This window comes from Rhododendron vialii, chromosome 13a (assembly GCF_030253575.1).
Source record: "Rhododendron vialii isolate Sample 1 chromosome 13a, ASM3025357v1".
Lineage (NCBI taxonomy): Eukaryota > Viridiplantae > Streptophyta > Magnoliopsida > Ericales > Ericaceae > Rhododendron > Rhododendron vialii.
Window position 1 is genome coordinate 19,865,238 of NC_080569.1, and position 25,387 is coordinate 19,890,624.

The 25,387-nt window shown below is 37.4% G+C and overlaps 2 protein-coding genes across 3 annotated transcripts; both read left to right on the top strand.

Moving 5' to 3' along the window:
* Positions 1 to 14,295: 14,295 nt before the first annotated feature.
* Positions 14,296 to 19,918, top strand: LOC131313345 (uncharacterized). 2 transcript variants are annotated; one of them, XM_058341608.1, is made up of 4 exons: positions 14,296 to 14,614; positions 14,764 to 14,899; positions 18,405 to 18,575; positions 18,942 to 19,918. In XM_058341608.1, the coding sequence occupies exons 1-4, from the start codon at positions 14,427 to 14,429 to the stop codon at positions 19,674 to 19,676; spliced, it is 1,230 nt and encodes a 409-aa protein (XP_058197591.1). In that variant the 5' UTR covers positions 14,296 to 14,426; the 3' UTR covers positions 19,677 to 19,918. The 2 variants fall into 2 exon arrangements, with proteins under 2 accessions (XP_058197591.1, XP_058197592.1); XM_058341609.1 differs by having other exon boundaries at positions 18,408 to 18,575.
* Positions 19,919 to 21,033: 1,115 nt separating this feature from the next.
* LOC131313346 (uncharacterized) lies at positions 21,034 to 25,387 on the top strand. The gene is made up of 3 exons (XM_058341610.1): positions 21,034 to 21,298; positions 23,707 to 23,854; positions 23,954 to 25,387. Exons 2-3 carry the CDS (start codon positions 23,737 to 23,739, stop codon positions 24,997 to 24,999), a joined length of 1,164 nt encoding a protein of 387 aa, XP_058197593.1. The 5' UTR covers positions 21,034 to 21,298; positions 23,707 to 23,736; the 3' UTR covers positions 25,000 to 25,387.

Consider the following 25,387-nt stretch of genomic DNA (forward strand, 5'->3'; position numbering starts at 1 on the left):
ATGAACTTGTCTTTGATTTGGCTTTCGATGCTCTACGTGTAATATTAGAAGCGAAAATGATATCGGTACCGACCAATATCATACCGACGGCCGCGCCGGGCCATTTCCGGCCACCGGACGGCCGATTCGAGCCGTCCAAAAATTCTATAAAAAAAACCGAGTGGCCCCACGCGGGAATAAACGGCATCCGACGTGCGTAGGTGCTCGATCCAAACACACAAAAAGATGGGGTGTTTGGATCGAGCACCTACGCACATCAAATGTCGTTTATTCCTACGAGGGGCCACTTGATTTTTGTTTTTAGAATTTTTGGACGGCTCAAATCGACCGTCCGGTGGCTGGAATGGCCCGGCGCGGCCGTCGGTACATTTTCGGTATGGTACCCATTGGCACCAATAGCAGGACTCTATTGGAATGCAACACTTGGCATCGCAACGAGGGAGGGTATCATACTACACTTCGATGTTAACAGGTAAGGGTTACTTACAAAAGGTAATAAATGGCCACCCAAACTGTTGTTATGCAGTACTTAAGATGCCAAAGAACATATTCTTTGAGTTATGTAATGTGTTGAAAACAAAGTACAAATGGGTTGCCTATCGAGATAATCCAATTCGTGTGGAGGAGAGTTTGGCTATTTTCATATGTGTATTGCGTGGGTGAATCACCCAAGAAATTGATGAAAGGTTCCACCATTCTCGTTCAATTGTACTAGATGATCAGCTCGTGTTGAGACTCGTAAATTTGTATAATTGATTTAAATGTCTTACAAGAAACAAAAGGAGGAAATTGGTTTAGAATATTGAGATTTGGAGTTAATGAGTTAAAGTATTGCTCTTGAGGGGTGAGTGTGTGATATGTGTCTAGTATATGTATATAACCTATGTGTGTGAGCATAGAGAATAACTTTCCCCTTTCCTCTCCTCTGACTCTCCCGTTCTTCTCTCTTTCTTGGCTTCCATCTCTCTCTCTCTCTTGCTATCACTCAAATTCTCTCCCAAACCACTTAAAACTACCTTCAATCTTTCATCCCTATGCGTATTGTGTTTCGTTCGTTTGAGGTCGGTGGAGGCGTATCTCATCCGGTTTCAAGGTGTGGAGCCAGGGCTTGGAGGATTCTTGATTTTGTTCTTCAATCTTTGAGGTAGGGAGTTTTACCCTTCAATATATGTTTATGACTTGTTTCCTGTAGCTTGAATCTTACCATTTGTTATTGTAGTTGTTGTTGAGGTTGATGTAGTTGAGAAACCCATGAAAATCTGTAGAAAATCTGCTCGAACAGCCATGGTATTGATACCATTTTCCTCGAGTATCGATACCCTAGCATTACCAAACCCAGAAAACACACTGGTATCGATATTATCCTTCATGGGTATCGATACCCTTGCATCTGGAATGCTTTTTGGTCCATTGGTATCGATATCATCTTGCTAGGTGTCGATACCTGTTGGTTATGGACAATTTTTGTTGTTTTGTTTCATACTTCACCGTTTCGGTTCCCAATCACTTCCAAACCTACTTAAACACCTCCTAAGTGACCCTTGACTTGATTACTCGTATTTAATGATTTCATTGAACGTTTCCATAACTTTAATGCTCATCCGGACATGATTTCACAAAAAAACACTTTATGGATCAAAGTTGGGTTTGAATGGTACTAACATGATGATAAAAGGATTTTGAAACATTACGAACATGACGAGGACATTCAGGACTCATTGACGGATGCGTGCCTGGCAAAGGACACCGGGGTCCTTTAATTGGCTCCGCAGTAACTATATGCTCGTATTGGATACTTCAGGACCTCCCAATGGGTAAGGTATCTGGCAAAGGACATCAAGGTCCTTTAATTGGCCCGGTAGAAGCTACGGCTCAAGACACTTGTACGAGACACGGTTGGACACATGGTACTTAAAAAGGTTGCTCATCGAGCCATAGGGTTGGTTTTGAAAACAAAGTGTTGGATTATTGATTGTTGTTACCGTCCATTCTTTGAATCTTATTATCATTGTTCATCATGTGATCATCCCAACATTTCATTTACATATATTGTTAGATTAGAGTTTCCTACTGGGCTAGTGTAGCTCAAACCTTACATCATTTTCAGGTTTTAACTCGGGGCAGTAGTTTGCATGCTTGGAGTGCTTGGATGTGGACACTATTTTGAAAGTGCTTGGATGTGGACACTATTTTGAAAGTGCTTGGATGTGGACACTATTTTGACAGCTAACATAGAGGAGTTACTTCGTCATCTTTGTAAATCTCTTTGGGAAGATATATTTATAACTTCATTTGATAATTCTTTGACTTAAAAGTATTGTAAACCCTTAACTTTTGAATACTTGGTACTTATGTTAATTTGGGCCTCGGAGCCAAAGATGTAATCTTTTGGAAACTATTGGATGTTGAAGCGCAATTATGGAAGTAGAAACGTAAAACTCATTTGGGGTATCATACGGATTATTGTGAGGTTTTTATTTATGAAAACCCCTTTATATTTATGTTAAAAATCCAAGGTGTGACAGCTTGTGCTTGCACGAGATGTTTCGTGCCTGGTATTTTTGGGTTTGGAGGGTGAGGAGGAGAATTTGTCCATGTAGTCTACATATATTTACATATGTGTTTAAGTTATGGTTAAGCTAATGTGCACACCACTGAACGTGCCCAGACAAAATGTTTCCTGGCATGTTGCATTTGAAACCATTATTTGTTACTAATTAGCACACACTACCAAAACAAAAGTAGGAAGTCGCGAATTGCACGTTCAATGTTTTTAGACTTAAACAACAAAAATAACTGGTAAAACTGGACAAAAGTGGGAAGTTGCATTTAAGAGCTGAGAATGATTGATCAACCGAAACCAATATATACATTTGCAAACAAACGTGAACAACAATCGTAATTTAATAGTTCACGTTTGTTTGCAAATGTATATGTTGGTTTCGGTTGATCAATCGTTCGATTAGTACGGGCACATTACCATAAGGGTCTTTCTCTAAAAATAATCGTAACCTAAAAACAATCGTTGATCAATCGTTCGATTAGTACCAGCTTACAAAATACATAATATTATCCGTGCATATACATATATTCACATATTCTCAACTGCAATTTGCTAAAAGTTCAAACTCATGACACACACCCCATAATCAGTTATAGACTTATAGTTTCTCGCATTGTTCTAAACAACAATCGTAACCTCCATATTTGGCAGCATAGTAATGGAAACATAATCATAAAGTTCCAACTCAATAGCAGCAAAGACTTCATTCAGCACAGTTGCATTGAATTGTCCATATTCATTAACAGGTATATCCCATATTGTGTTCGATATTGTGATTGGAATATTGTCCACCTGTAAATCTTGGAGCAAGGGTTTAAGTCTAATCTCAAATTCCTATATTTTACGCATAGAATCTAACAATAAGGAATAACTAGTCTAAACAAAAATATATAAATACTGTGCTACAGGAAGAAGATATAAAAAGTAAGGAGTTGAGCTATACCCGCATTAGATTTCTGAATGGGAAATTATCATTGATGACTGATGGCATACAAGACGTTGGGATATCATCTGGTGTTGAACAATTGTATTAATACTTCATTAAGATAATCTATACATATTTCATAGGATGAAAATAACAAAGATATACTTTGAACATGATGACATGACCATAAGGGTCTTTTATGATACTATCAGTAATTCATTTCATTTCTAATTGGGTCTTGCTCTACGCTCTGTAAGGGTTGGTAATTATTTTTTTTGGCATGTCGGAAACTCTTCTGTAAGGGATGAAATGAATTGGATCCTATTTTCCCAAGTTTTGTGATACTAACCTTTCACAAGATGCAATTGTCACCAATGTGGGTTCTCCAACATTGTCCAATCATACCGAACTTCAACATCATATTGATTAAGAATTATGGCATCAAACACCCATTTCTGGTCACACCCTAATATTAGCTTGCAATTAGTTCTAATGTCATGAGTTGCTCTGGAATCATCCCAACCATCTCGTATAGGGGTGATACAGGTCCAGTTTCGATCGGTTTTGGCGTATTTTTCGGTCGAAACCGGTTATCCGGTTTGAGATTTTTAGAAACTGGAACCGATTGAGATAATACAGTTTGGTTTTGACCGGCTCAACTGATTTTGGTCCGATTTATCCGATTTTCATTCATGGGTCATATTTTTGGACCCAACACATCAAAAAATCTACAATTCAACCCATAAAATATCAATCAAAAACCCATACTTCAACCCCTTTTTTTTGGGCCCAACAAAAAAGGATCAATTTTGAGTCCAATACATAAAAATAGTTTATATATATATATATATATATATATATATATATATATATATACACATACACACACATGCACGCACGCACATACATGATTGATTTTATATATCATGTATGTATACACTCTGGTTCCCCTAAGGGATCCCGGATTTTCTGATTTGTACGGGACTCGCGTTTGAGCCGTTGGATCTAATCCAACGGTTGGGAAAGAAAAGAGAATCTCGCGGATCTTAAAGGGGAGATGGGTCGGGTATTTTTTGGGCGGTCATGGGTTACAACAAAACCCTGTTATACCCGGTCAAATGCCATTTCACGCGTTTAGAGAGAGAGAGAGAAGGAACGAAGAAGAAGAACGAAAGAACGGCAGACGACGAAAATGATCGATCTCACTAATGAACGGTATCTCTCTCTCGATCTCTGTATCTATCTATTATTAGGGTTTTTCTTGGTTCGATTTTTGGTACCAGAAATCGTTATTTTCTCTCATTTACAAGGTATCTCTCTCGAATCCGAATCCGAATGATTCTGTATCTCGAATCCGAACGATTTTTGGTTCCACACCACCAAGGTCTTGATCTTCTGCAATTTAGGGCTTCAAACGAGATTGATTTTCTGTGTTTTTCTATGAGATTGATTTTGGGATTCGAAAGACGAAAGATTTAGGTCTCGATTTCGTTTTGACAAACCCAAAAATTAGGTCTCGAAAGCAACATTTTCAAGTTTCCCATTTTGACTATTTTGAATTTGTAATAGTTAAACAATAAGAATGTGTGTAAAACCCTAATTCCAATTCAAGTTTAAACCCTAATTCTAATTCTGGTTAAAAAAAAATCCTAATCCTAATTCTAATACAAATTCAATTTCATTGTCTCTGCTATTTCCACTTACACATTCTTAAAAAGAGTGGCATGTGTACTGTGCATATTCTTATTGCTTAACCTTTGGATTTGGACATTGAATTAGAAAAATTACAACTACAAAGTTGTAGGTCCTTTAACAAGATTAAGCAAAAAATTGGGGAAAAGGGTTCCCTTTAACTGTATGTGCAGAGCATTTTTGTCTTGAAAAAAACTTATGGTATAGCTGAAGAGCAAAAAACTAAAGATTTTCTTTGAGTTTAGTTCATGATGGAGACAGAACAGATTATGAGATTCTGGCGCAGCAGAGGATGGAGCGGCTCTCTTGCTAGAGAGCACAGTGAGGAGTACAAGTCAGCCTTGCAAAGGGCTATAGCATTGGATGTGCAGGAAGCTTACTCACCTTGTAGAATACAAAGTTCTTTCAAGGTTGGCTAAATGAAGATTTCTCACATTCTCTGGGCAGATGGTACTAAAGAAGCCTTTTAAGATTGGCTAAATGAAGCTTTGTAGAGTACCATACATTTTTTCGTTCATATGTATTGTATGATTCTTGAGCGATTCAAAAGGGGTAGTTGCTTCAACTGTATCAACAGATTTAGTTGTAAAGGATTGCTTCAAGTGTATGCCGTTGATGGATGGTGTTTAGTTGTGTTATGGGAATGTGTTTTGTAATAGGTAAATTATGTAATGAATGTGTTACAAACAAAGTGGACAATGTGTTGTTTTATTTGTAATGAAAAGTTTCCGTTGAGATATGTCATATGCCTTTGAATGACTACTATTGAGTAATTTACTTCATTCCAAAAGCTCGAGTTCACGATATCAGACATCCTTGAATGCATGATAGATGGCAATGTTATTGGGAGAGGAGGTGCTGGTATTGTCTACTTTGGAGAAATGCCTAAATGACTGAAATAGCTGTAGATACCTAGAATTGCAATGAGAAACCAACAAGAGCGTACTAGACATGTTCTTGTAATGATCTTTTACTGAATTTTGCTCTCATGATAGTGGACAATGCTACTGCTCTTTACAGAACAGAATTTCTGGAAGAGGAGAGCTATCTGCCAGGCAAATGCATTACTTGCTTGGGACACAAAAAAATAAGTAACTATTTCTTGCCAAAAATTCATAATTAGGACACGACACGACACGGATACAAATTACTTGCCAAAAATTCCCCAACATACGGATTACTTGCCAAGAATCTCAGTCCAAGAAATCAAATTGTGACCAACTCAAATTTTGCAACAACAAATTAAGAGGGAAACAGAAAGCCATTAAATTTCGATACAATACATCTCATTCTTTATAAAGAATCACACCAAGAAAATGGCCAAGGGTATATCCTTTGAGAGCCAGCCAAAGGAAACAATGGAACACAAAAAAAAAAAAAAAAAGAAGCCGAAATTGGCCAACCTATAGTATGTTCACCACCTTACAACAAAGCCAAAAAAAAAAAAAAACATTCCAAACTTCATTACAAACAAGACAATACATTGTCCACTTTCTTTATAACACAATCATTACATATTTTACCTATTGCAAAACACATTCCCATAACACAACTAAACACCATTTCTAAGACTTCTAACGGATGTCACATTTCTGCAGCTAGCTTGTAAGGCAGCTTGAAAGATTCTCCAACACACCGTAATCTGAGTAACTAGAATAAGCTTTCTCAAAATCTGGAAGATGGGCGCCAACATATATCAACATCCCCCTAAGATACATCCTGCCAAATTCACCAAAATATACCTACATCAATAACATATCTGCGGTAAAACGGGAAATTCACAAATCAGAGTAAATAAAAGAACTAAGCAAGTCAACTTCAAAGGTACAACAATAATAAACTCGGTGTATAACCAGCTTGTGTTGTGACCTTCGTGAACTGGGAACACAAGTGCAAATGAATTATTAATATCAGGGGAATGTGTTAACGAGGGCTAGTAAACGTGTATAAACATCTCAGAATCTGACACAAGAAGTAAAACTATAAGCCCAGCGATATTTGAATTTCAGAATCTACCACTCATTATCTCAAAATGTACCACTCTTATTCCAAGAGTCAGATATCAGAAGAAGCAACAAAAATGGAGTACAAACTTGTATCTTTTCAAATAAGTATGCAACAATGTCAAATAGAGAACTCAACAAAGAATCACAAACAAATCTGCGAATAATTTTCATTCTATGCATTTAAAGAAAAGTTTGAATGATTTAGTAGCTTTCCCAAGCAAACTGGACAATAATTTCCCAATTTGGTTGATTGGAGCTAAGTCACACATCACATTACAAAAATGTTTTCTTTTTTTTCCTGGTAAGTTGATTTTATTAACCAAAAAAATGTTTCTAAATAACTTCTACAAGTTAGATGTGAGAACCCCAGAGCTGAAATCGTAAGTATCCATTCCACAATCCATGTTCCTCTCGATTCTCAAGAAACAAACAGGAAAAAACATTTTGATTCGTACCACTGCAGATTCGTACCATTGCCACTTCCACAAACAAGATTTTGATCTATGGCCACTACTACTACTGCTACTTTCAACCAATAGAAACCCTAAAACAAAAAAAGCCCTAATTAGCGAGAGAGAGGGAGAGAGAGATACCTATTCGTGAGATCGAAGTCTAGAGTCAACGAGAGCTTCTTCTTCGAACTTTGGCTTCAATTCTTCTTCTTTGAACTGGAATCGAGCCCAAATTAGGGTTTTTTCAAGAAGAAGAGAGAGAGATCGAGAGAGAAATTTGAGAGAGAGATACCCGTTTGTTAGGGTTCCTCTTCACCAGTACCTCTTCTTCTTCATCGTTTCTTCTTTTCTCTCTCTCTATCTTTTTTGTTTCATGTTTGCAACGAGTGAGAAGGAAAAGGGTTACCCGTATTGTTATAACCCGTGTGACCCATGGACGACCCGGTATCATAGGATCCGCAAGATGCTTTTTTAAGTGTGGGCTAATCCAACGGCTCAGATGGCAGTGCCACACGGAATGAAAAAAACGGGATCCCTCACAGGATCCTTAGTGTGCATGTATATATATATACATATATATATATATATATATTCCCCTCCCATATGTTTATATACATATATATAACCAGTCCGGTTTCGACCGGTCTTTAAAACACATAAACCGGATCGAAATTATTCGACCAGCTTGAAAAATTTAGTCCAGTCCGATTTTTCGGTTTCGATCGATTTTTCAGTCTCAACTAGCAGCCCTAATCTCGTAGTACGTTATCAACAACTTGCATAGGCCAAGCTTTAGATCCATGCCGCAGCAGTATCCAACTAGTTCTATGCATGCCTTGAAAAAATTGGCGATAACCTCGAGGCAATAGCTATGCAAGCAACAACAATATTGACAAGGACTACAATAAGATTATATTATGTAGAGCAAAAATGACAAAATTTAATAATTGCTAGCTAATAGAGTAAATAAGCACACCATTGTTCGTCCGTAGATATGTGCTTGCTAAATATGTCTCATATACCACCATCGTCCCACACCTGTGTAGAATGTAAAAAAGGAGAGAACGTATTACTGAAAGAGAAAATGCCTTAACGGTAGCCGAACTGTTTTTCTTTTTTTCAAATGGATCAACCGAGAAAAATTCACAAACTGCATTTAGTAATATAATGGGCATACATGACATAAATGGCAAGCTTTACCTGGAGTACTATACCATACAAATAAATTGTGTACCATAGCATCCAACCATAAAACCAAACCATCATAATCACTCCAACTCAAGCCCTGCACTAGGCCAAATATGTCGTTGTATTCACGCTAGAAGTTAGTAGATGCCTCATATTCTAATGCACCGCCATTACTAACGCTTGCAACAACAGCAATTATTCTACACCCCCAAATAGGCACAAGGTAATAAAATCCTCCTTACGGAACATGAAAATGACTATGCGGTACGTATTCCCATCGTAGGAATGGAACATGAGCTACCATTGCACTGCACGGCCGAAGGACAAATTATTAACGTATACCATTTTTTTCCTACTCTATATGATTAAATTGAAATAATCCAATATACATAAGGAGAAGAGAAAATGAGATACTTGGTAAACATTGGAAGAATGATCAATAAGCTATAAAGAAGAGCATTTCACCAAAAGAGAACACATGCATACTTATTGGTATCATCAAACCCTAATGGAGGGCAATAGAGACGCACAAATTTATAAAACATTGTACAAGATGTATTAGTATTGATTCCACAACAGGCCGGAAAAGTGAGTTAAAGATTTTTCACGAGTTTATTACACCAAGCCAAGACATATCACCATGGCGTCAACGTGCTAAACCACAAATATGTAATAAGCTAACAAACCAACAATCATGACATACAACGCGTTCACAAAGGCAACAATAAAAAAAAAACACGAAAGCTATTTGAAGGAGTCAAATTCCAAACAAGAAGTAGGTGCAAAAATAGAGGCAAACGGAAAATTAACGGAAAATTGGAGGCACATACATGGAATCTAAGGTCCCGTTTGTTAATCTCTTTCGGCCTTAGGATTGGACTGATAATTCCAAGGGATTACTAATCATTTGTTTGTTTTCACAATGAAGATGTGGACTACTAGTCCCATGGGCATGTGAATCCCCTCATTAGGGGGTATTATCAATACCTTGGGGGACTTGGTATTAACAATCCAATCCCCTCCTTGCCAATGCACAAATATGAAAATAGCCTTCACCAATCCCATCTTCTTACCAATCCTATCCCATGTGAAGGGCAAAAATGAAAATGTATACTATCAATCCAATCCATTCCTATCCCATGTGAAACAAACATGATATTTGTAATTTCATCATCTAATCTCATCTCAAACAAACATACTCATCACCAATCTCATCTTCTTACCAATCCGTTCTCATTACCAATCCCAATCCTAATTCCATCTACTTACGAATCCCACAGCTCTAATACTTTTATCAAACGAGGCCTAAAGATATAAGTGTCAACAAATACACGTGCAAAGCCGGCACATGAGCAATTAAAAAGGCGATGAATCTAAGCAAATAACATTACACAGCTAACCAAATAGGGGGAGCTACCGTTTAATCTCTGAAACTGCGTGATCCAGTTCTTAGGGCAAAGAAGAGAGATGGTAAAACCAAAGGCATTTCAGATCTCATGCAAAAAGGCTGACGCGGTGCGCTTGTCAGGGTTGGAGAATTTTGCACAAAGACGGGTTACAAGCAATCGTCCAAGTTCGGGTGCTTATTCTGAGTGGAATCTCATCCAAGTTTAGATTCTCATAAACTAGAGATAGTCTTTAAAGAAATTCCTACATAGTAATGAACAGTAGGTTGAATTATTAATTAGGAAACAAAAAATAACTAATTTATCACTGTCCAGTATTTTAGTAACAAAACACATTAAGAAATTCCATTACACAAACACAAGCAAATAAAAACACAAAATACACCACGAACCTTGTCAACAAACATAAGCAAATAGCACAAACATGGGCACATATTGAGGTCCAATAGAAGGTCTATTTTATAGTCCAACGGTGAATGCACCGTACACAAAATACACCACAAACCTAGTTTGTAAAAATTAGGCCTCAAGCTACCGGTGCATGAATCTCTTAACAATTTAAAAACAAAACAATAAAAGCAAATACCTAATTTCTCCAGTAAAGCTTCAGCGACACCAAACTAAGTGACAAAGGCATGCATAAGCAGATTAGCACAAACACACATGGTAAAGATGCATACAATCCCACTATGATCATTCTTAGGTTTTTCATGCGTTCGCAAGAACTTTTCCATTTATTCGCAAACAATATCCAATAAAAAATCAGCGGATATCTCTGGAAATCCATCTTATACACGCTTCACAAGTATCACATGAAAATGAAAGCAATATAGCTGAATAGGAAAACGAACCAAACACAAAAAAGAACGAATAAATCAATGTAAAACCACTCAAGATATGGGAAAAAGAGCACATTCATCAGCATAAATGCCAAAAATGAAAAATATAGAATTTTAGGTTCAGATCTACTTGAATGAGGCCAAGGTTCATGAATCTATCTACAACCAAGCCGAAATAAATAATGACAACTTATTTCAACAACAGTTTTTTTGGGGCGTACGATGTCATTGCAGCCACTAATGATGGAGACTGAGGTAAATGGCGGCAAGAAACTGAAAGCCAAACAAAAAGGGAAAAGAAACCATCTCTCTCTCATCACACACACAGATACACACACACACACACACGTATATATATATATATGCAAAAATATAAACAGTTCAGATTCAGAGATCAGGAACACACACACAACCATACCAAGCTAAAATCGTAAACCAACAAGAATAGATCGAACCTGCGCATGATAATGGCTATGATTGTGGCCGGAGATTTGAACTATGCGAAAATCGAGTCGTTGTGCATCAATTTGGTGAGAGAGAGAGAGTTTTTTCCGATCATCTAGAACCACCTACGCTAAGAGAGAGAGAGGCAAATGCCTGGAGGATGTCATCATATTATTATAAGCGCATGACCTGGAAAGATGAAATTGCCCTAGAGGGCATAACCAGGAGCTCTCCAATTAAGGGACAAAATTGAAAAAATTGACAAAAATTGGCAACCCATCCAATTTGGCTTCAATTCTCTTAGACTTTAAAGGATTAGAAACATGCATGTGCACAAAATTTTAAAATGTATGGACCAATTCTGCAAAGATGAGATTGTGTCGAAGTGGGATAAGGATGAACTACACCTTTATTTGCGAAGTAGAACCCAGTACCTAACATTTTAAGGTTAGTTATTGTTATTGTCTTTCTTATCTGTAGAGATGTAATGCACATATATGCATGGCATGTCATATTTTGTGGGTAATATTGAAACCACTCATTGTAGTAACCCTAAGCGTAATATCAACGTATCTAATTACAGGACAGCATTGGAGCTATTGACGGTACACATGTGCAATGCAACCCTAAGCCGAGCGAACAAGTCATCTATTATGGCCGTAAAGGAGGCTATACAATGATATCATGGTTGACTTCGATTTGTACTTTATCTTTGCCTCTGCGGGGAGGGGAGGGTTCACAGCACGATAACGCAGTATTCAAAGACGTTAATGATGATCGACACCACTTCCCGCATCCCCCCAGTGGTACGCGGAGTAGTCATCTGATGTGGGTTACATAGAGGGGTTTTTTTTTTTTTTTTATCAATTTTGAATTCTTATGAACAGTGGACATAGTGTTCTAATAGAACAATTAGATAACCCTATTTGAAGTTATATGGTGTTTGCAATATTTTATATTAAGGACCAAAATGGTAAAGTTATGCATTATAGTGTAGTGGTCATAAATAGTTCGACCCAACAAGATTGCATCAATGTGGATGACTCATAAAAATGAAAGGACAATATTGTAATTGTGTGTAGATCAATTGAATTTTTTAGCCAAATAAGTTTAGAAGAATGCCAAAGCTAAACTTATTTACAATTATTAAGTTCCAAAAGGGCCAAAAATAAGTTTAGCTTCCAAAATAATTTTACAAGAAAGCCACCTAAGTAAAGCTACTTATAATAATTAAGTTAATTATATAATTAATTAATATTAATGAACTAAATTGTAATTCACAAAAATAACAATCATCACATAAAGTACTGGAGCGAGCGATGTTGTCGAAGAGAGCCATGGTGCTGGATGTTTTTCGAAGCATTGTAGCTACTAGAGGTAGACCAAAGGAGGTACTATAAGCAATGGTGAAAGGGAGATCGAGTGGGAGCAGATCAAAAGAGTTAAGATTGAGTGGAAGTAGATCGAGGGAGAGAGGGGGATGGTGGGATCGATATGCACGCAGAGAGAGAGAGAGAGAGAGAGAGAGAGAGACAATATTCGTTTAGGGTTGGGAATAGGGCTATTTGCGGATTGGTCTGATGTGGATTGGTCCGGTTCTCAATCCGATCCGCTCACGGTGGATTGGCATTTTCTCCAACTGTCCATGAGTTTATTTGGTTGGTTCGGTTTGGATGCGGTTTATGCGGATCGGTTTGGACGGTTTCGGCGGATTTGAGTATGCAATTTTTTTTTTCTATACACCTAAAAATTGAAAAATAAAGCCCCAAAACTTAAAGTCCAATCAAGTCTGCCACAAATTCAAACACGTCTAAACCAATATTACTTAGAATTAAGTTATATTCATCCACCCTAAGGTCTAAAGATAAACTATTACATCATCCAATTAAGTTACATTCGTCCATAAAAATTTTAAAAGTCCAAAATGACATCATAATAGAGAAGGTTATTAACATTTTCAACATAAAAACATCATAGAATACATGTTTATTACTTTATTATCTGTGAAATTTTATTTAAATTGATCAACTTCGTTCATAACCTTCTGTAGAGAAATAAGAACATTGCGGATTGGCGAATTGGGCGGATTGAGCGAAACCGAACTAGAATCGATCTGGAACTGTCAGAATTAATATTTTAAGATCTGTATTCGTCGGTAGCATGTCTCGATTTGGCACTGTCCAAAATTTTAGGATCTGTATCCATTGGTAGCATGTCTTGATTTGGTGCAGATTGGACGGTTCGATTGATCTGCTGAACAGCCCTAGTCTGGAAGAAAGGGAGGGGTCCAGGGGCATTCTTGCCAGGCTAATTCTATAATACTACCATGTATGTGTAATTATTAGTTGCATTTTCGTGACTTGATGATTCCTTAAAACTGCACATCTACTTGCAATTATTTTTCCATTTCGTCGCTGAAACGCAATTTCTCTGAAACAAAAATTTTGCCCCATTGAAGCCTGTTCCAACACTGCTTTCGTCGTTTTTTATAGGATTGAGAAAGTCTACAATACACATTTTTTTATTTGGGTGTGTATTATATATATCCGAAAATATTATGAATTATAGAGAAAATGTTACGAATCTTATTGTTAAGAAGTTACGAATTATATAAATGTTACGAGATACACCAAAATATTATGAATTATAATAAAAATGTTACGAATCATACTGCTGAAAAATTATAAATTTTAGAACAAAAGTACACTAAAATGTTATAAATAAATTATAAAATAGGTGCATATGGTACCCCACTTTTAAGCGATGGGTATCGTATACTTTGCCTTGCAGTATACGATGTTGTACATATTTGGGTCCTATTTCACGTTTCAGTGATCGATTCAAGTCGAGCTTCGTCTCTCTCTCTCTCTCTCTCTCTCTCTCTCTCTCTCTCTCGATCGCCCTGGTAGCGATGGCGTTGAAGTTTCTAAACAAGAAGGGATGGCACACGGGGAGCCTTCGGAACATAGAGAACGTTTGGAAAGCCGAGCAGAAACACGACGCCGAACAGAAGAAGTTGGAAGAACTCCGCAAGCAGATCCTCGAGGAGAGAGAGCGCTCCGAGTTTCGCCTCCTCCAAGAGCAAGCCGGCCTCGTTCCGTACGTCTCCCATTCCCCAAATTACCCCCAAACTTTTCTCTCCTTTGTTTTTCTCCATTCCGGATCCTAGGGTTAGGGTTTGTTTTGATCAACAGTTTTACTTAATTATTACTTATCTTTTTATTTTGTTGTGTTGCCTAATTTTGTAGTCGGCAAGAGAGATTGGATTTCCTGTATGATTCAGGTCTATCCGTTGGAAAGGGCGGTAATTCTGATGGATTTAAGGCACTTGAGTCCTTACCAAAGACTGAACCTCAAACAGCTTCCTCCTCGTCTTCTGTAAAGGTATTTTTCGTTCTCTTTCTGTTTGGAATCAGGGCCGGCTCCATTGGTAATTGAGGCCCGTTGAGGGGGTTCACTTGAAACCCCCTGGCTCACTCAATTTTTTTTTGGTATATTTTTGCATATATTTTTTATTGTTCTTTAATATTGCCCGCACTGGAACATTCGTAGAAGTTTGGATTAAATGAAAATTCATTTAAATTTGTAAGAATTAGATCGTATAGCTCGATAAAACAAATTACAAAGTAAACTAGGACCTATAAGTTTTCAACCAAAATCAAATATAACTATTAGTAGTGTTTTGCGTACAATTTTTTTTTTTTTATACATTGTTGTCACCACTGAGCGAAGCCTGTTTGGAATCACTTGTTAAGCCTCTGTTTGGAATCACTTGTTCAATCTTTTCTCAGACAATTTAGCCTTGTCCTTTCCCCTCGTATTCCCCCTTTGTTCAATATATTGAGATAAAGTGGTTTCTGATTTTGTTGTCATTTCTGTGGTCAAACATGTGACCACTTGGGCAAATTAACATCAACTGATTATGTACTCATGCAGTTGGATGCATTGTTCTACTGTCAACTGTGGAAAATGTATTGATGTGTTCCTTGAGTTTAAGGTGAGCTTGAAAATTTAAGAAAAGGATAATTATTCAAATGCAATATATATATATATATATATATATATATATATATATATATATATATATATATATATATATACGGGGCGGTTCCGGGGACCCTTAAAAAAAAAACCCCAAGTTCCCGATCGAATTTTGATGATCCGAGCCGCTCAATGTAATCAGAATGTGATTTTAAGGATGCCTGTGAGAAATCAGCAAAAAAAATGACCGGGAAGGACTTCATCCGAACAATTTTTTATTGATCTTTATTGAACGGTTCAATAAAAAACTGCTCAAATCAAGCCTTGCTCAATTAGTTTTTTTGCCAGTTTCTCGCGGGCACCCTTAAAATCACGTTCTGAACACATTGAGCGGCTCGGATCATCAAAATTTGATCGGAAACTGTGAGATTAAGTTTGAAGGGTTTTTTTTAGGGTCTCCGGAACCGCCCCGATATACATATACATATACATATACATATATATATATATATATATATATATATATGTCACAAATTATCAAGTGAGGGATCCCTCACTTTGTTAAAATGCGGGACTTTCATTTCCCGATCAAATTTTGAAAATCTGAACTGTTCAATATGTGCAGAACGTGATTTTAAGGGTCCCCGCGAGAAATCAGCGAAAAAAATAACCGGGAAGGGCTTCATCCGAGCAGTTTTTTTTGAACCGTTCAATGAAAACTGCTCGGATGAAGCCCTTCCCGGTCATTTTTTTGCTGATTTCTCGCGGGGACCCTTAAAATCACGTTCTGATCACTTTGAGCTGCTCGGATCATCGAAATTCAATCGGGAAGGGGAGTCCCGCCGTCTTCTGTAAGGACCACCTCATTTCAATAAAATGCGGACCTCCCTTTTCCGATTGAATTTCGATGATCCGAGCCGCTCAATGTGTTCAGAACGTGATTTTAATGGTACCCCAGGAAAGGCTTCATCCGAGCAGTTTTTGTTTGTTTTTTATTGAACGGTTCAGACAAAAACTGCTCGGATGAAGCCCTTCCTGGTCATTTTTTTTGCCGATTTCTTGCGAGTACCCTTAAAATCACGTTCTGAACACATTGAGCAGCTCGGATCATCGAAATTCGATCGGAAAATGGGAGAAATGAGGAGGTCTGCATTTTAACTAAAATAAGGACTCCCTCATTTGAGACTGACTATATATATATATATATATATATATATATATGCAAGTAGTTGTAAATTATATGTGTACACATATAAGAAGACAAAGTAATTATATTTTACTGCACGCGACTAAACTATATATTTAACATGAAACTAGTTGTTCTTGAAAATAATCAAGTCATCTAGGATCAATATTTAACCGAGTTCAATGCCAAAAGAGAGAACTTTGGGAGAGGGGTGCCAATGGAATACATTTTTTACCTTTTACTGCTCAAACATGTGATCATAAAGTGCATAATTATATCTATAGGAGTGGTTATTTGGGGTGCCATGGCACTCACATGGCTCCCACACCCCAACTTGTCTATTCCGCCTCTGTGTATAAACATTATTGTCTTCAAAGTATCAACTTCTCAGTCATTAATCATCTCGGTCAACTTAAAATTAGGGAATGACTACCAATGCTCTTTTGTAATCGCTCCTCTCATGGACCTCAAGCTGGGTTTAAGAAAGAGACCTGCATAAACTTGAAGCTATGGTACCAAACAACAAAAAAATTGCACCACTATGTTAATAGTGGTGGTTCCAGAAATTTTTAGTAGGGTCTTCAGAAATTATCTTAACTCTACTATCTGATCTATTAATTAGCAATATATGTACAAAACCTTATATAGTAGTATAAATAGTGCCAACGTAAAATCGGAGTATTAATCTATTAATACCTTTTTGGAAGAAATTGTGGAGAATAGGTTGGGGTTGACCTTTTTAAAAATATACTCTTCTTTAGGATGATATGATGTGATTGTCTATCGTAGTCCTGAATTCGAAGGAGTATTGTTCAAGTTAACAAATTTTGCAATGTAGTTGAATTTTTTTAAGCTTCGTCCATAATTCTATAAGATAACAAAAATAAAAATAAAAGTAGTTAATGTCATGAATACGAAATTAACACATTTAGACCATCGGCAATAAACATGGAGAGAGAACGCTGGGCATAGTATTTACTATTTACACCAACATATTCTTCTTTTTCTCTTTCTTTTTCCAAATTTCGTTCACTATGATTTTGAACTTTATTTGAGGTAATGTGTTATATGTTCAAATATGAATTACTTGGATTGATGGGTTGTAATTGGATTGTGGCCGGGTGTTCAATTATTTTTGGACTAGGTGGTCTAGACTATTAGGATTGGGTGTTAAAAAAGTGACTAAACCAAAATTACCACATACAGTCTAACAAACATTTTTTAAATTTTCTTAAGGGTCTTCAAGGGACCACCCCCTCATGGTTGTAGAGCCGCTAATGTTTAGGAAGTTATTATGTCCGAAACTCTTTTTAGAATTTAATTCCTTCATTGCATGTCTACTATTGCCATGGCTTTTGATTTTATTCTTTTTAAAAGGCAAAAAAATTTCATTAATCTCTGAAATTGTGCCATGGCTTTTGATTCAAGCGGTGGTTGCTAATGATGTCTTGGCTTGTTTTTATTATGATCTTGTAGTTTGAGTCATATGTGTCAACCATCTTAATGAACCTTAATCTTGACAGGTTTCGTGTTTCATTCTTGAATCTTGACAGCTTTAAGCTTCCATGTCAGTTTTACTTTTTTGCATTCAGTCAATGCTAAGCCAAGTCATTGTCTTGTTCATTGTTGTAAATAGATAATGAAGTGTGCAAAATTGATCAAGATAATTCGTTGATTCAATTTATTGGTGGAAGTCTCACATGTAGTTAACTATTGTCTCAGCAGGAGCAGCCGTCTGTCCCAGGTGCTTTATTTGAGGAGAAGCCTCAATCTGCCAATGATGCGTGGAGGAAACTTCATTCAGATCCTTTGCTTTTGATTCGACAGCGAGAGCAAGAAGCCCTAGCTCGTGTGAAGAACAACCCCATCCAGATGGCAATGATTCGCAAATCTGTAAGCATACTCTTTGTTATTCTACCTCGGTGATTTACCAGATGTGATAAGTTAAAACAAGTTGGAAGATTGCCTATGCTGATGTAGTCATAGAGTAGTCAACTACAGATAAGAAAAGCCAATAATAAAATGAATCTTCGAATATATCACCTAGTTGGAAGATTGCCAAAATATTGATTCCTGCACCTCTTCGAACTTTTAACTAGAATAGCTGGTATCATGGGAGAAGAAAGTAAAGGATTCCAGGAAAAGTGTATTTTGGTTTGGTTATTTTATTGCTGCTTTGCTGCTGTGTGGATTCTTCTCTTCACAACCTGCTCTACATGAGAGGGTTTTGCTGATTGTGTATTGCGCATCACTTTGTAGGTTGAAGCTCAGAACAAGGAAAAGACACCTAAAAGTGACAAAATCAGAGAGAAGCATCATAACAAGAAGCCGAAGCATGGGAGACATTCTTCACCTGAAAGGAACACGGATTCAGAAAACGTTGCTAGTGAAAGTGACAAAAGAAGAAACCACAAGAGCTCAAAACGTGATGAGCATTCCGACAAGTTACCACCACGTTCAGAGAGAGAATCGAGGGAAAGGACTACTAATAGAGGCAAGGATGTGATGTACAAAGAGCAGCCATATCGTGCCCCATCTGATTCAACCAAGGAAAATGGGGAGACTCGGGATGGAATCAAGAGGAAGCATGACAAGTCACAACGTGAAAAATATTATTGGGAAGGCCGAATGGAGGATTCTGAATCTGGTAGAAAGGGGAGGGAAGACCGACATGAATCATACCACAAGCGCCGGAATAATCCCTCTAAACTTTCCGAAGAAGAGAGAGCTACTAGGCTGCAGGAGATGCAAATGGATGCCGAGTTGCATGAACAGCAAAGATGGAAACGTCTAAAGAAGGCAGATGAGATTGATGATCAAGAAGCCGTGCGTGCACACACAGTTGGTAGCAGGAATTTCTTGGATGCTGCTCAAAAAAGTGTATACGGTGCTGAGAAGGGGGGAAGTTCCACTATAGAGGAGAGTGTACGGCGCCGAACGCATTATTCTCAGAGAAGGTCAGAAGATGGTGAAGCTAATGCTTTTCGGCGTTAAGGCACTTTGTCTTTGTTTCACTATTTCCATGTGCGCATCTCTGACTCCCCCTATTAGGACATGTTCGGAGCTTGGACTTGCTGTATTATGCTGTAAGAGTAAGGTGTAAAAACTGCTTCCATTTTTCGTGCAAAGGGTTTGCTGCTCTTTTCTTTGTACTTGTGACTTGTCAATTGATTCAAGTCTTTCAAGCCAATCTTAAATGAATTCTAATTGAACTGGGCTGGAAAATTTCAATTTTACGACATTTTTCTACGAGTTTCTAGCTTACCCAAACACAACCAGAGTTCAAGGAACTGAGAGTGGAAGTACTTGCATGATGTTGAGAGGGGTATACGGTTGAAAATTTCATGTGTAATATTTTTTTTATTTTTTTTAATCCTCTCATCTGTGATGGTATCTGTTAGTTGTGTTTTGGGAGAACTTGCATAATGTGTGATGATATGTGTTTTTTGGATGGATTGCAAGTGAGAGAATTGCAGATATGAGAAATCAAACAAAAGAGAACTTTTCTTCAAATTTTGCATGATAATCATATAACGAGACTTTTGAATGCTACGAATATAATTGTAAGCAGAAGCAGAAACTGTTTAATGTTAGTTCAAAGTAAATAAAGTGATTCGATAACCAGGAGATTCAAATGTTTTATTTATTTATTTATTTATTTTGTCGTGGGTGGGGAGGTGTTTGTAATAGTAAGATTCAAATGTCGGATGAAATTCGAGAATATCATTGCTTTTTCAAACAAGCCTCGCGATCTCGGGGAGTTATTTATGCAAATGCCTAGCTACAATAAGAATCCAATAACATGTCGCCATGCTTTTGTGTGCACACACAAACATATACAAAAACTATATACTCCCTCCGTCCCAATTTACTTGTCCCAGTTCTATTCTAACTGGATTACAAGACTAGTTATATCTTTAAAGTAGTAATGAATTTTATATCCAATATGAATCTTATTTGATAGATCTTGATTTGTTCTATAATTCAATGTTTTCGAAATCACCTAAAATATTATAAATTACAAGATATAATTAATTGAAAAGTGGCACGAACTTCAAAAAATGACAAGTAAATTGGGACGGAGAGAGTATATTACTACCTTCGTCCTAAAATGTTTGTTCTGTCCGCAAAACGAGAATTTAAAAATAATGCTTTTTTCGTGAGAATTTTTTTTAAATTTTCTCATAGATTAAAAGAACTCATTGATATCTAATAAATTGTTGAATTTGTTATATGAAAATCTTGTATTAATTTTAAATTTTCTTGTCTTGCGGACCGAACAAATATTTTGAGACAGATGCAGTTCTAGTTATATACAATTGTATCGCAGTGAGACTGCCTCTCTTTGTTTACCAGACCAAATTATTGGAATACTATTTTAAGATTATTTGACTAGGAGTGCTTCCACCTCCTGCGGCCTTGATTGTCTCAGTCTGTCTGTCTGTCTGTCTGTCTGTCTTGCTATTGCTGCTGGACTTCTCCTCCTGCTGCTGTTCCATAAAGACGAAAACAAACACTAATCCGTTTGTGTTGTATCGATTCTGATGCACTACCCAAACCCAACTGCAGTGAAGCTCCGGAGGTGAGATAGGCAGACAGATTCCGGTACGCACAAGGTCAGTTCAAAAACTCAGTTACTGCCACAAACAAATTTTGACTTTTACATTCATACTAATATTCATCCCATTCCATTGAATTCTTCATGGTTCCCACCCCCCAAAACAAAGACGAAAGAAGGAAAGAAAGATAACCATTCAACCAACTGGTAACTGGATATATTTCCAGTGTTCCATCCCCTTTACCTCTGAATTTTGACTCCTGTTCACCACTTATTTAGCTGATATATATTGTTGCTAGTACTTGTAAAAGTACTAGTACAAATATCTTTCTGTACTGAACGAATTTGCTCTTGGATTTCTGAAATTCACCGGGATCTGCTTTGCTTGAATTGTAAAACCCATAATTGATGCAGAAGTTCATGTCAATATATTAGGGGTGTCAAATCGGCGGGTTTGGGCCAAAATGGGCAAGTTGTAAGTGAGTTGAGTCTTTAATGAGTCATTGACCCATTTAGACCCATTAATTATGAGTTCAATTACTCATGCCCAGCCCAACCCATTTATTTAAAATCAAACCCGACCCGCGCCATTAACTCAATTACATACTATATACTAAAATTTTAAAATGACTAAAATACCTATATACACTGAAATGACCATATTATCCCTATACATTTAAATGACTAAAATGCCCATGTACAAAAAAATTACCATATTATCCATGTATACTGGAATGACCAAATTAAACAAAAAGTCTACCACTGTTTCACCGCTCTCTCCATTGTTTTCAATCTCTAAATTTTAAAAGACTATTCTAGGGCTGGAAGAGATTTTTCAAAATTTGTACCATTAATTGTCGAGACGGACGGGAGATTGAGTACTGCGATGGGGGAGCGACTCCACTGAAAGGGGGAAAAAAATTGACTATTTTTTTTACTTAAAAGTGGTTATTTTCCAATATATTTGGGTAAAAGAAAAAAAAAATTACAAAATGAACAATCACGAAAAAAATTGAATAAAAAAAAAAGTACTAAAAGAGAAAGTTATTAGGGAAACGGGGTCTAATGACTTTTGACTAGTCAGAAAAACACATTTTGAGAACTTCAGTTAATTAGTTAATTAGTAGGCGGTGATTCTTTTTTAATTATTTGCATTTCTATTTCCATTATTGAGATGAGAGAGAGAAAACAACTCATGATCCAAAAATTTATAGTTTGGATAAGGATTTGAAGAACCTTTTTTTAGTATTGAACAACGAATTATAAATGAATTAGCAGCTATTAACTTTGAAATTTAAATCCTTTGAAATCACTGCTATTTTTTTAAGGAATTTCACTACTTTTGAATCGGTTTGTTTTATGGAGAGAGAGAGAGAGAGAGAGAGAGAGAGAGAGAGAGAGAGAATGAATGAATGAATTTGGTTCAGCTGTTCAGGTATATTTTTTAAGCGAGAGAGAGTGAGAGAATTGGGTTATTTGATATTTTTATGCGAGAGAGAGGATGATTTGGTCCTTTGATATTTTTTTATGCGAGACAGAATTGGGTTTGTTCCCCTATTTTTTGGCAGAGATTTACCGGCCGGTTTTAAGGAGTTGTGTAAAATTCCCATTAAGTATTAATCATGTTTTAATTTACATCTAAGTCTAGTTACCTCTACAACGGGCCGTCCTTGTTGGTTCTTTTTAAAATTGGGCTGGAGTGCGTGGGAAGTCCACCAAAAAAGGAAGACCGGCCCGTAATTTTTAGATTTTTTGGTGGGTTATATAAATGCCTTGTTGGGTTATTTAAGTTAACCCAATTAATGCCCAATTGAGACTCATTAATAGATGGGTTGAAACCCATTCTAACCCAACTTATAAATGGGTTGGGTTGGGTCTACTTTTTAGCTGATGGGTTTGAGTTTATTAATGGGTTTGGGTTCAATTTGTCACCCCTACAATATATGTAGTTGGGAAAGAAGCATGATAAGCATAGTACTACATGATTATGCTGATTCCTTTCTAGGAGCCTAGAGTTTTTTTTTCCTTTTATCATTTGGGATTAAGCATGGGAAACCCTTTCCTAGAGTTTTGAAGTCAACCCTTTCCTTAAAAATAAAGAGCGAGAAACAGAAAAAGAAACGCACTTGCTTTGACGTCAAGCAGCTTCTAACCGGTGTTCTTTTGGTAATAAGCAAACTGAGAAAAGAACTTGTCAACACGTTTTCATGATATGAGAGCATCTTGATTCGTCTTGGTAAAGTTAAACAGAGAGTTTGACTGTGAGCTCGTCAAACAACAACGTGACATGCTTCTAGTCTGGAATATGTACTTGAATTATATCAAGAATTGCTAATGAATTGCCAGAATGGAACTGCGATATCCTATTTCGAGTACTTGGAACTAATACTACTTGTACTAATCGCTTAGGAAATGATGTCTTTCGTGCATTTGACTCTTTCGTATCACCATCCATCTTATGTGCAGCTCAAGTTCTAGTGTTCAACCTTTGTCCGAATGGGATGCATTACTTCAAAAGTCATAACTAAGTCAATGAGTTTTCATAAAGAGATGAGCCAGAGCTTGCCCAGGACGACGGATGGCATTCCTGGGGTAGAAGATCGATATAACTCCAGTAATGGCAGCGATCATATCTTTGATTTTTATTTCTTGAGCTAATTCAATAAGCATCAATTCTCTTAACAGTAAGTTCCACCTGTTTCCAACAAAACAGGCCACATTCCAGATCTCTACCCTTCAAGTACAGAGACCATCAATGCATGGGAGTTGGTTGCGGGCCTTGAACAACACCGGGTAAATCAAGAAGGAAACCACAAAGATCTGTCACTACCATCATCATCCTTGGTAGAGAAAAAACGTGGTATCTACAAAGCTAAACGGTCTAAAAGCTCTCAGTGGTTACCAGAGAATGAAATTCCACCCCGAGTTCCTAGAGATTTCGACAGGCTTGATGGACTGGAATTCAAATGGGGGACTAAGGGTGTTGTACGTGCTAGAAGCTTTCATACGGTTAAGGAATATGATGCAATGGTGGAAGCCATTCACCTGGCCGGGGAACCAAAAAATGGGTTCGGTAATGAGCATGATTCAGGAGCCGAAATGCAACTACCACATTCTAAATGGTCCTCCAAGAAACCTCACCGCCTTGATTACTATCCCTCGACTACCCATGATGCTACGATATCATTGTCAAGGGATGAAGAATCAGTTAGAGAGAATTCCACAACCGATGAGAGGGGCACCCCAATAACTGTAGGACCAGGAACTAGAGAAATGCTTCCGAGTCTAACTGATTCCATCTCAGCCGAGAAATCACAAACGTTTGAGGACGCTGCTCATGAAGGTAGTAGTAGTATCTCTGGTAAAGGCTTGAAAAGAAAGGCTATTGGCAAGGGGCTTAATTCAATCCTAGTTCCATCCACCACTGAATTCCCTAGTGTTGCAAATCTGAGGGAGTGGCTTTATCAAGGGGGCCAAGTTTACTCCCCTGGAGCCTATGTCACTCCTAAATTTGGCAGCTATAACATATCGAAACCCAGGCCGAGAAAAGAACGCAGTGAGGAGTCCATCTTTGACCCGAACCTGGTGGCTGCCTTTGAAGAGTGTATGCAACAACTGGAAGCAGAAGAAGACACTGTTCTCAGAGGAATTGAACAGGTTCTGGAGAAAGATCACGCCAATGATACTGAAGCCGAAGAGGAGAGTTCATCCAACAACGATAAGGGTGATAACATGAAGATGAACAGGAATAGGAGCTAGCCGACCTCTCTACTCATTTTTTTCCGAGTAGGTATTGTTGGTTCCGGTAATTATCAACGAAACAGGAGTAGTTGTTTCGAAAAGTGGTACCAACCATGTTTTCACATTGCGAGTTAGCCAATGTAGAAGTAGATCTTCTGACCCGAAGTCCTGTTTCACCAAAGCCTAAGAAAGGAAAAGGCACGCCTATAAGTTTTTGCATAGAGCTACAATGTCTATCCCTCCCAAGCAAATACTCCAACTCTTTGCTTAGAGCTACAATGTCTATCCCTCCCAAGTCCTAACTCTTCTTCAACTGATAGATTGCTCTCCACAAGAAAGTAATGGAATTTTTTTGTGCTTTCTCACTACCTTGCTCAAATGAAAAAAGGAAAAGTGGTTTGTGTTA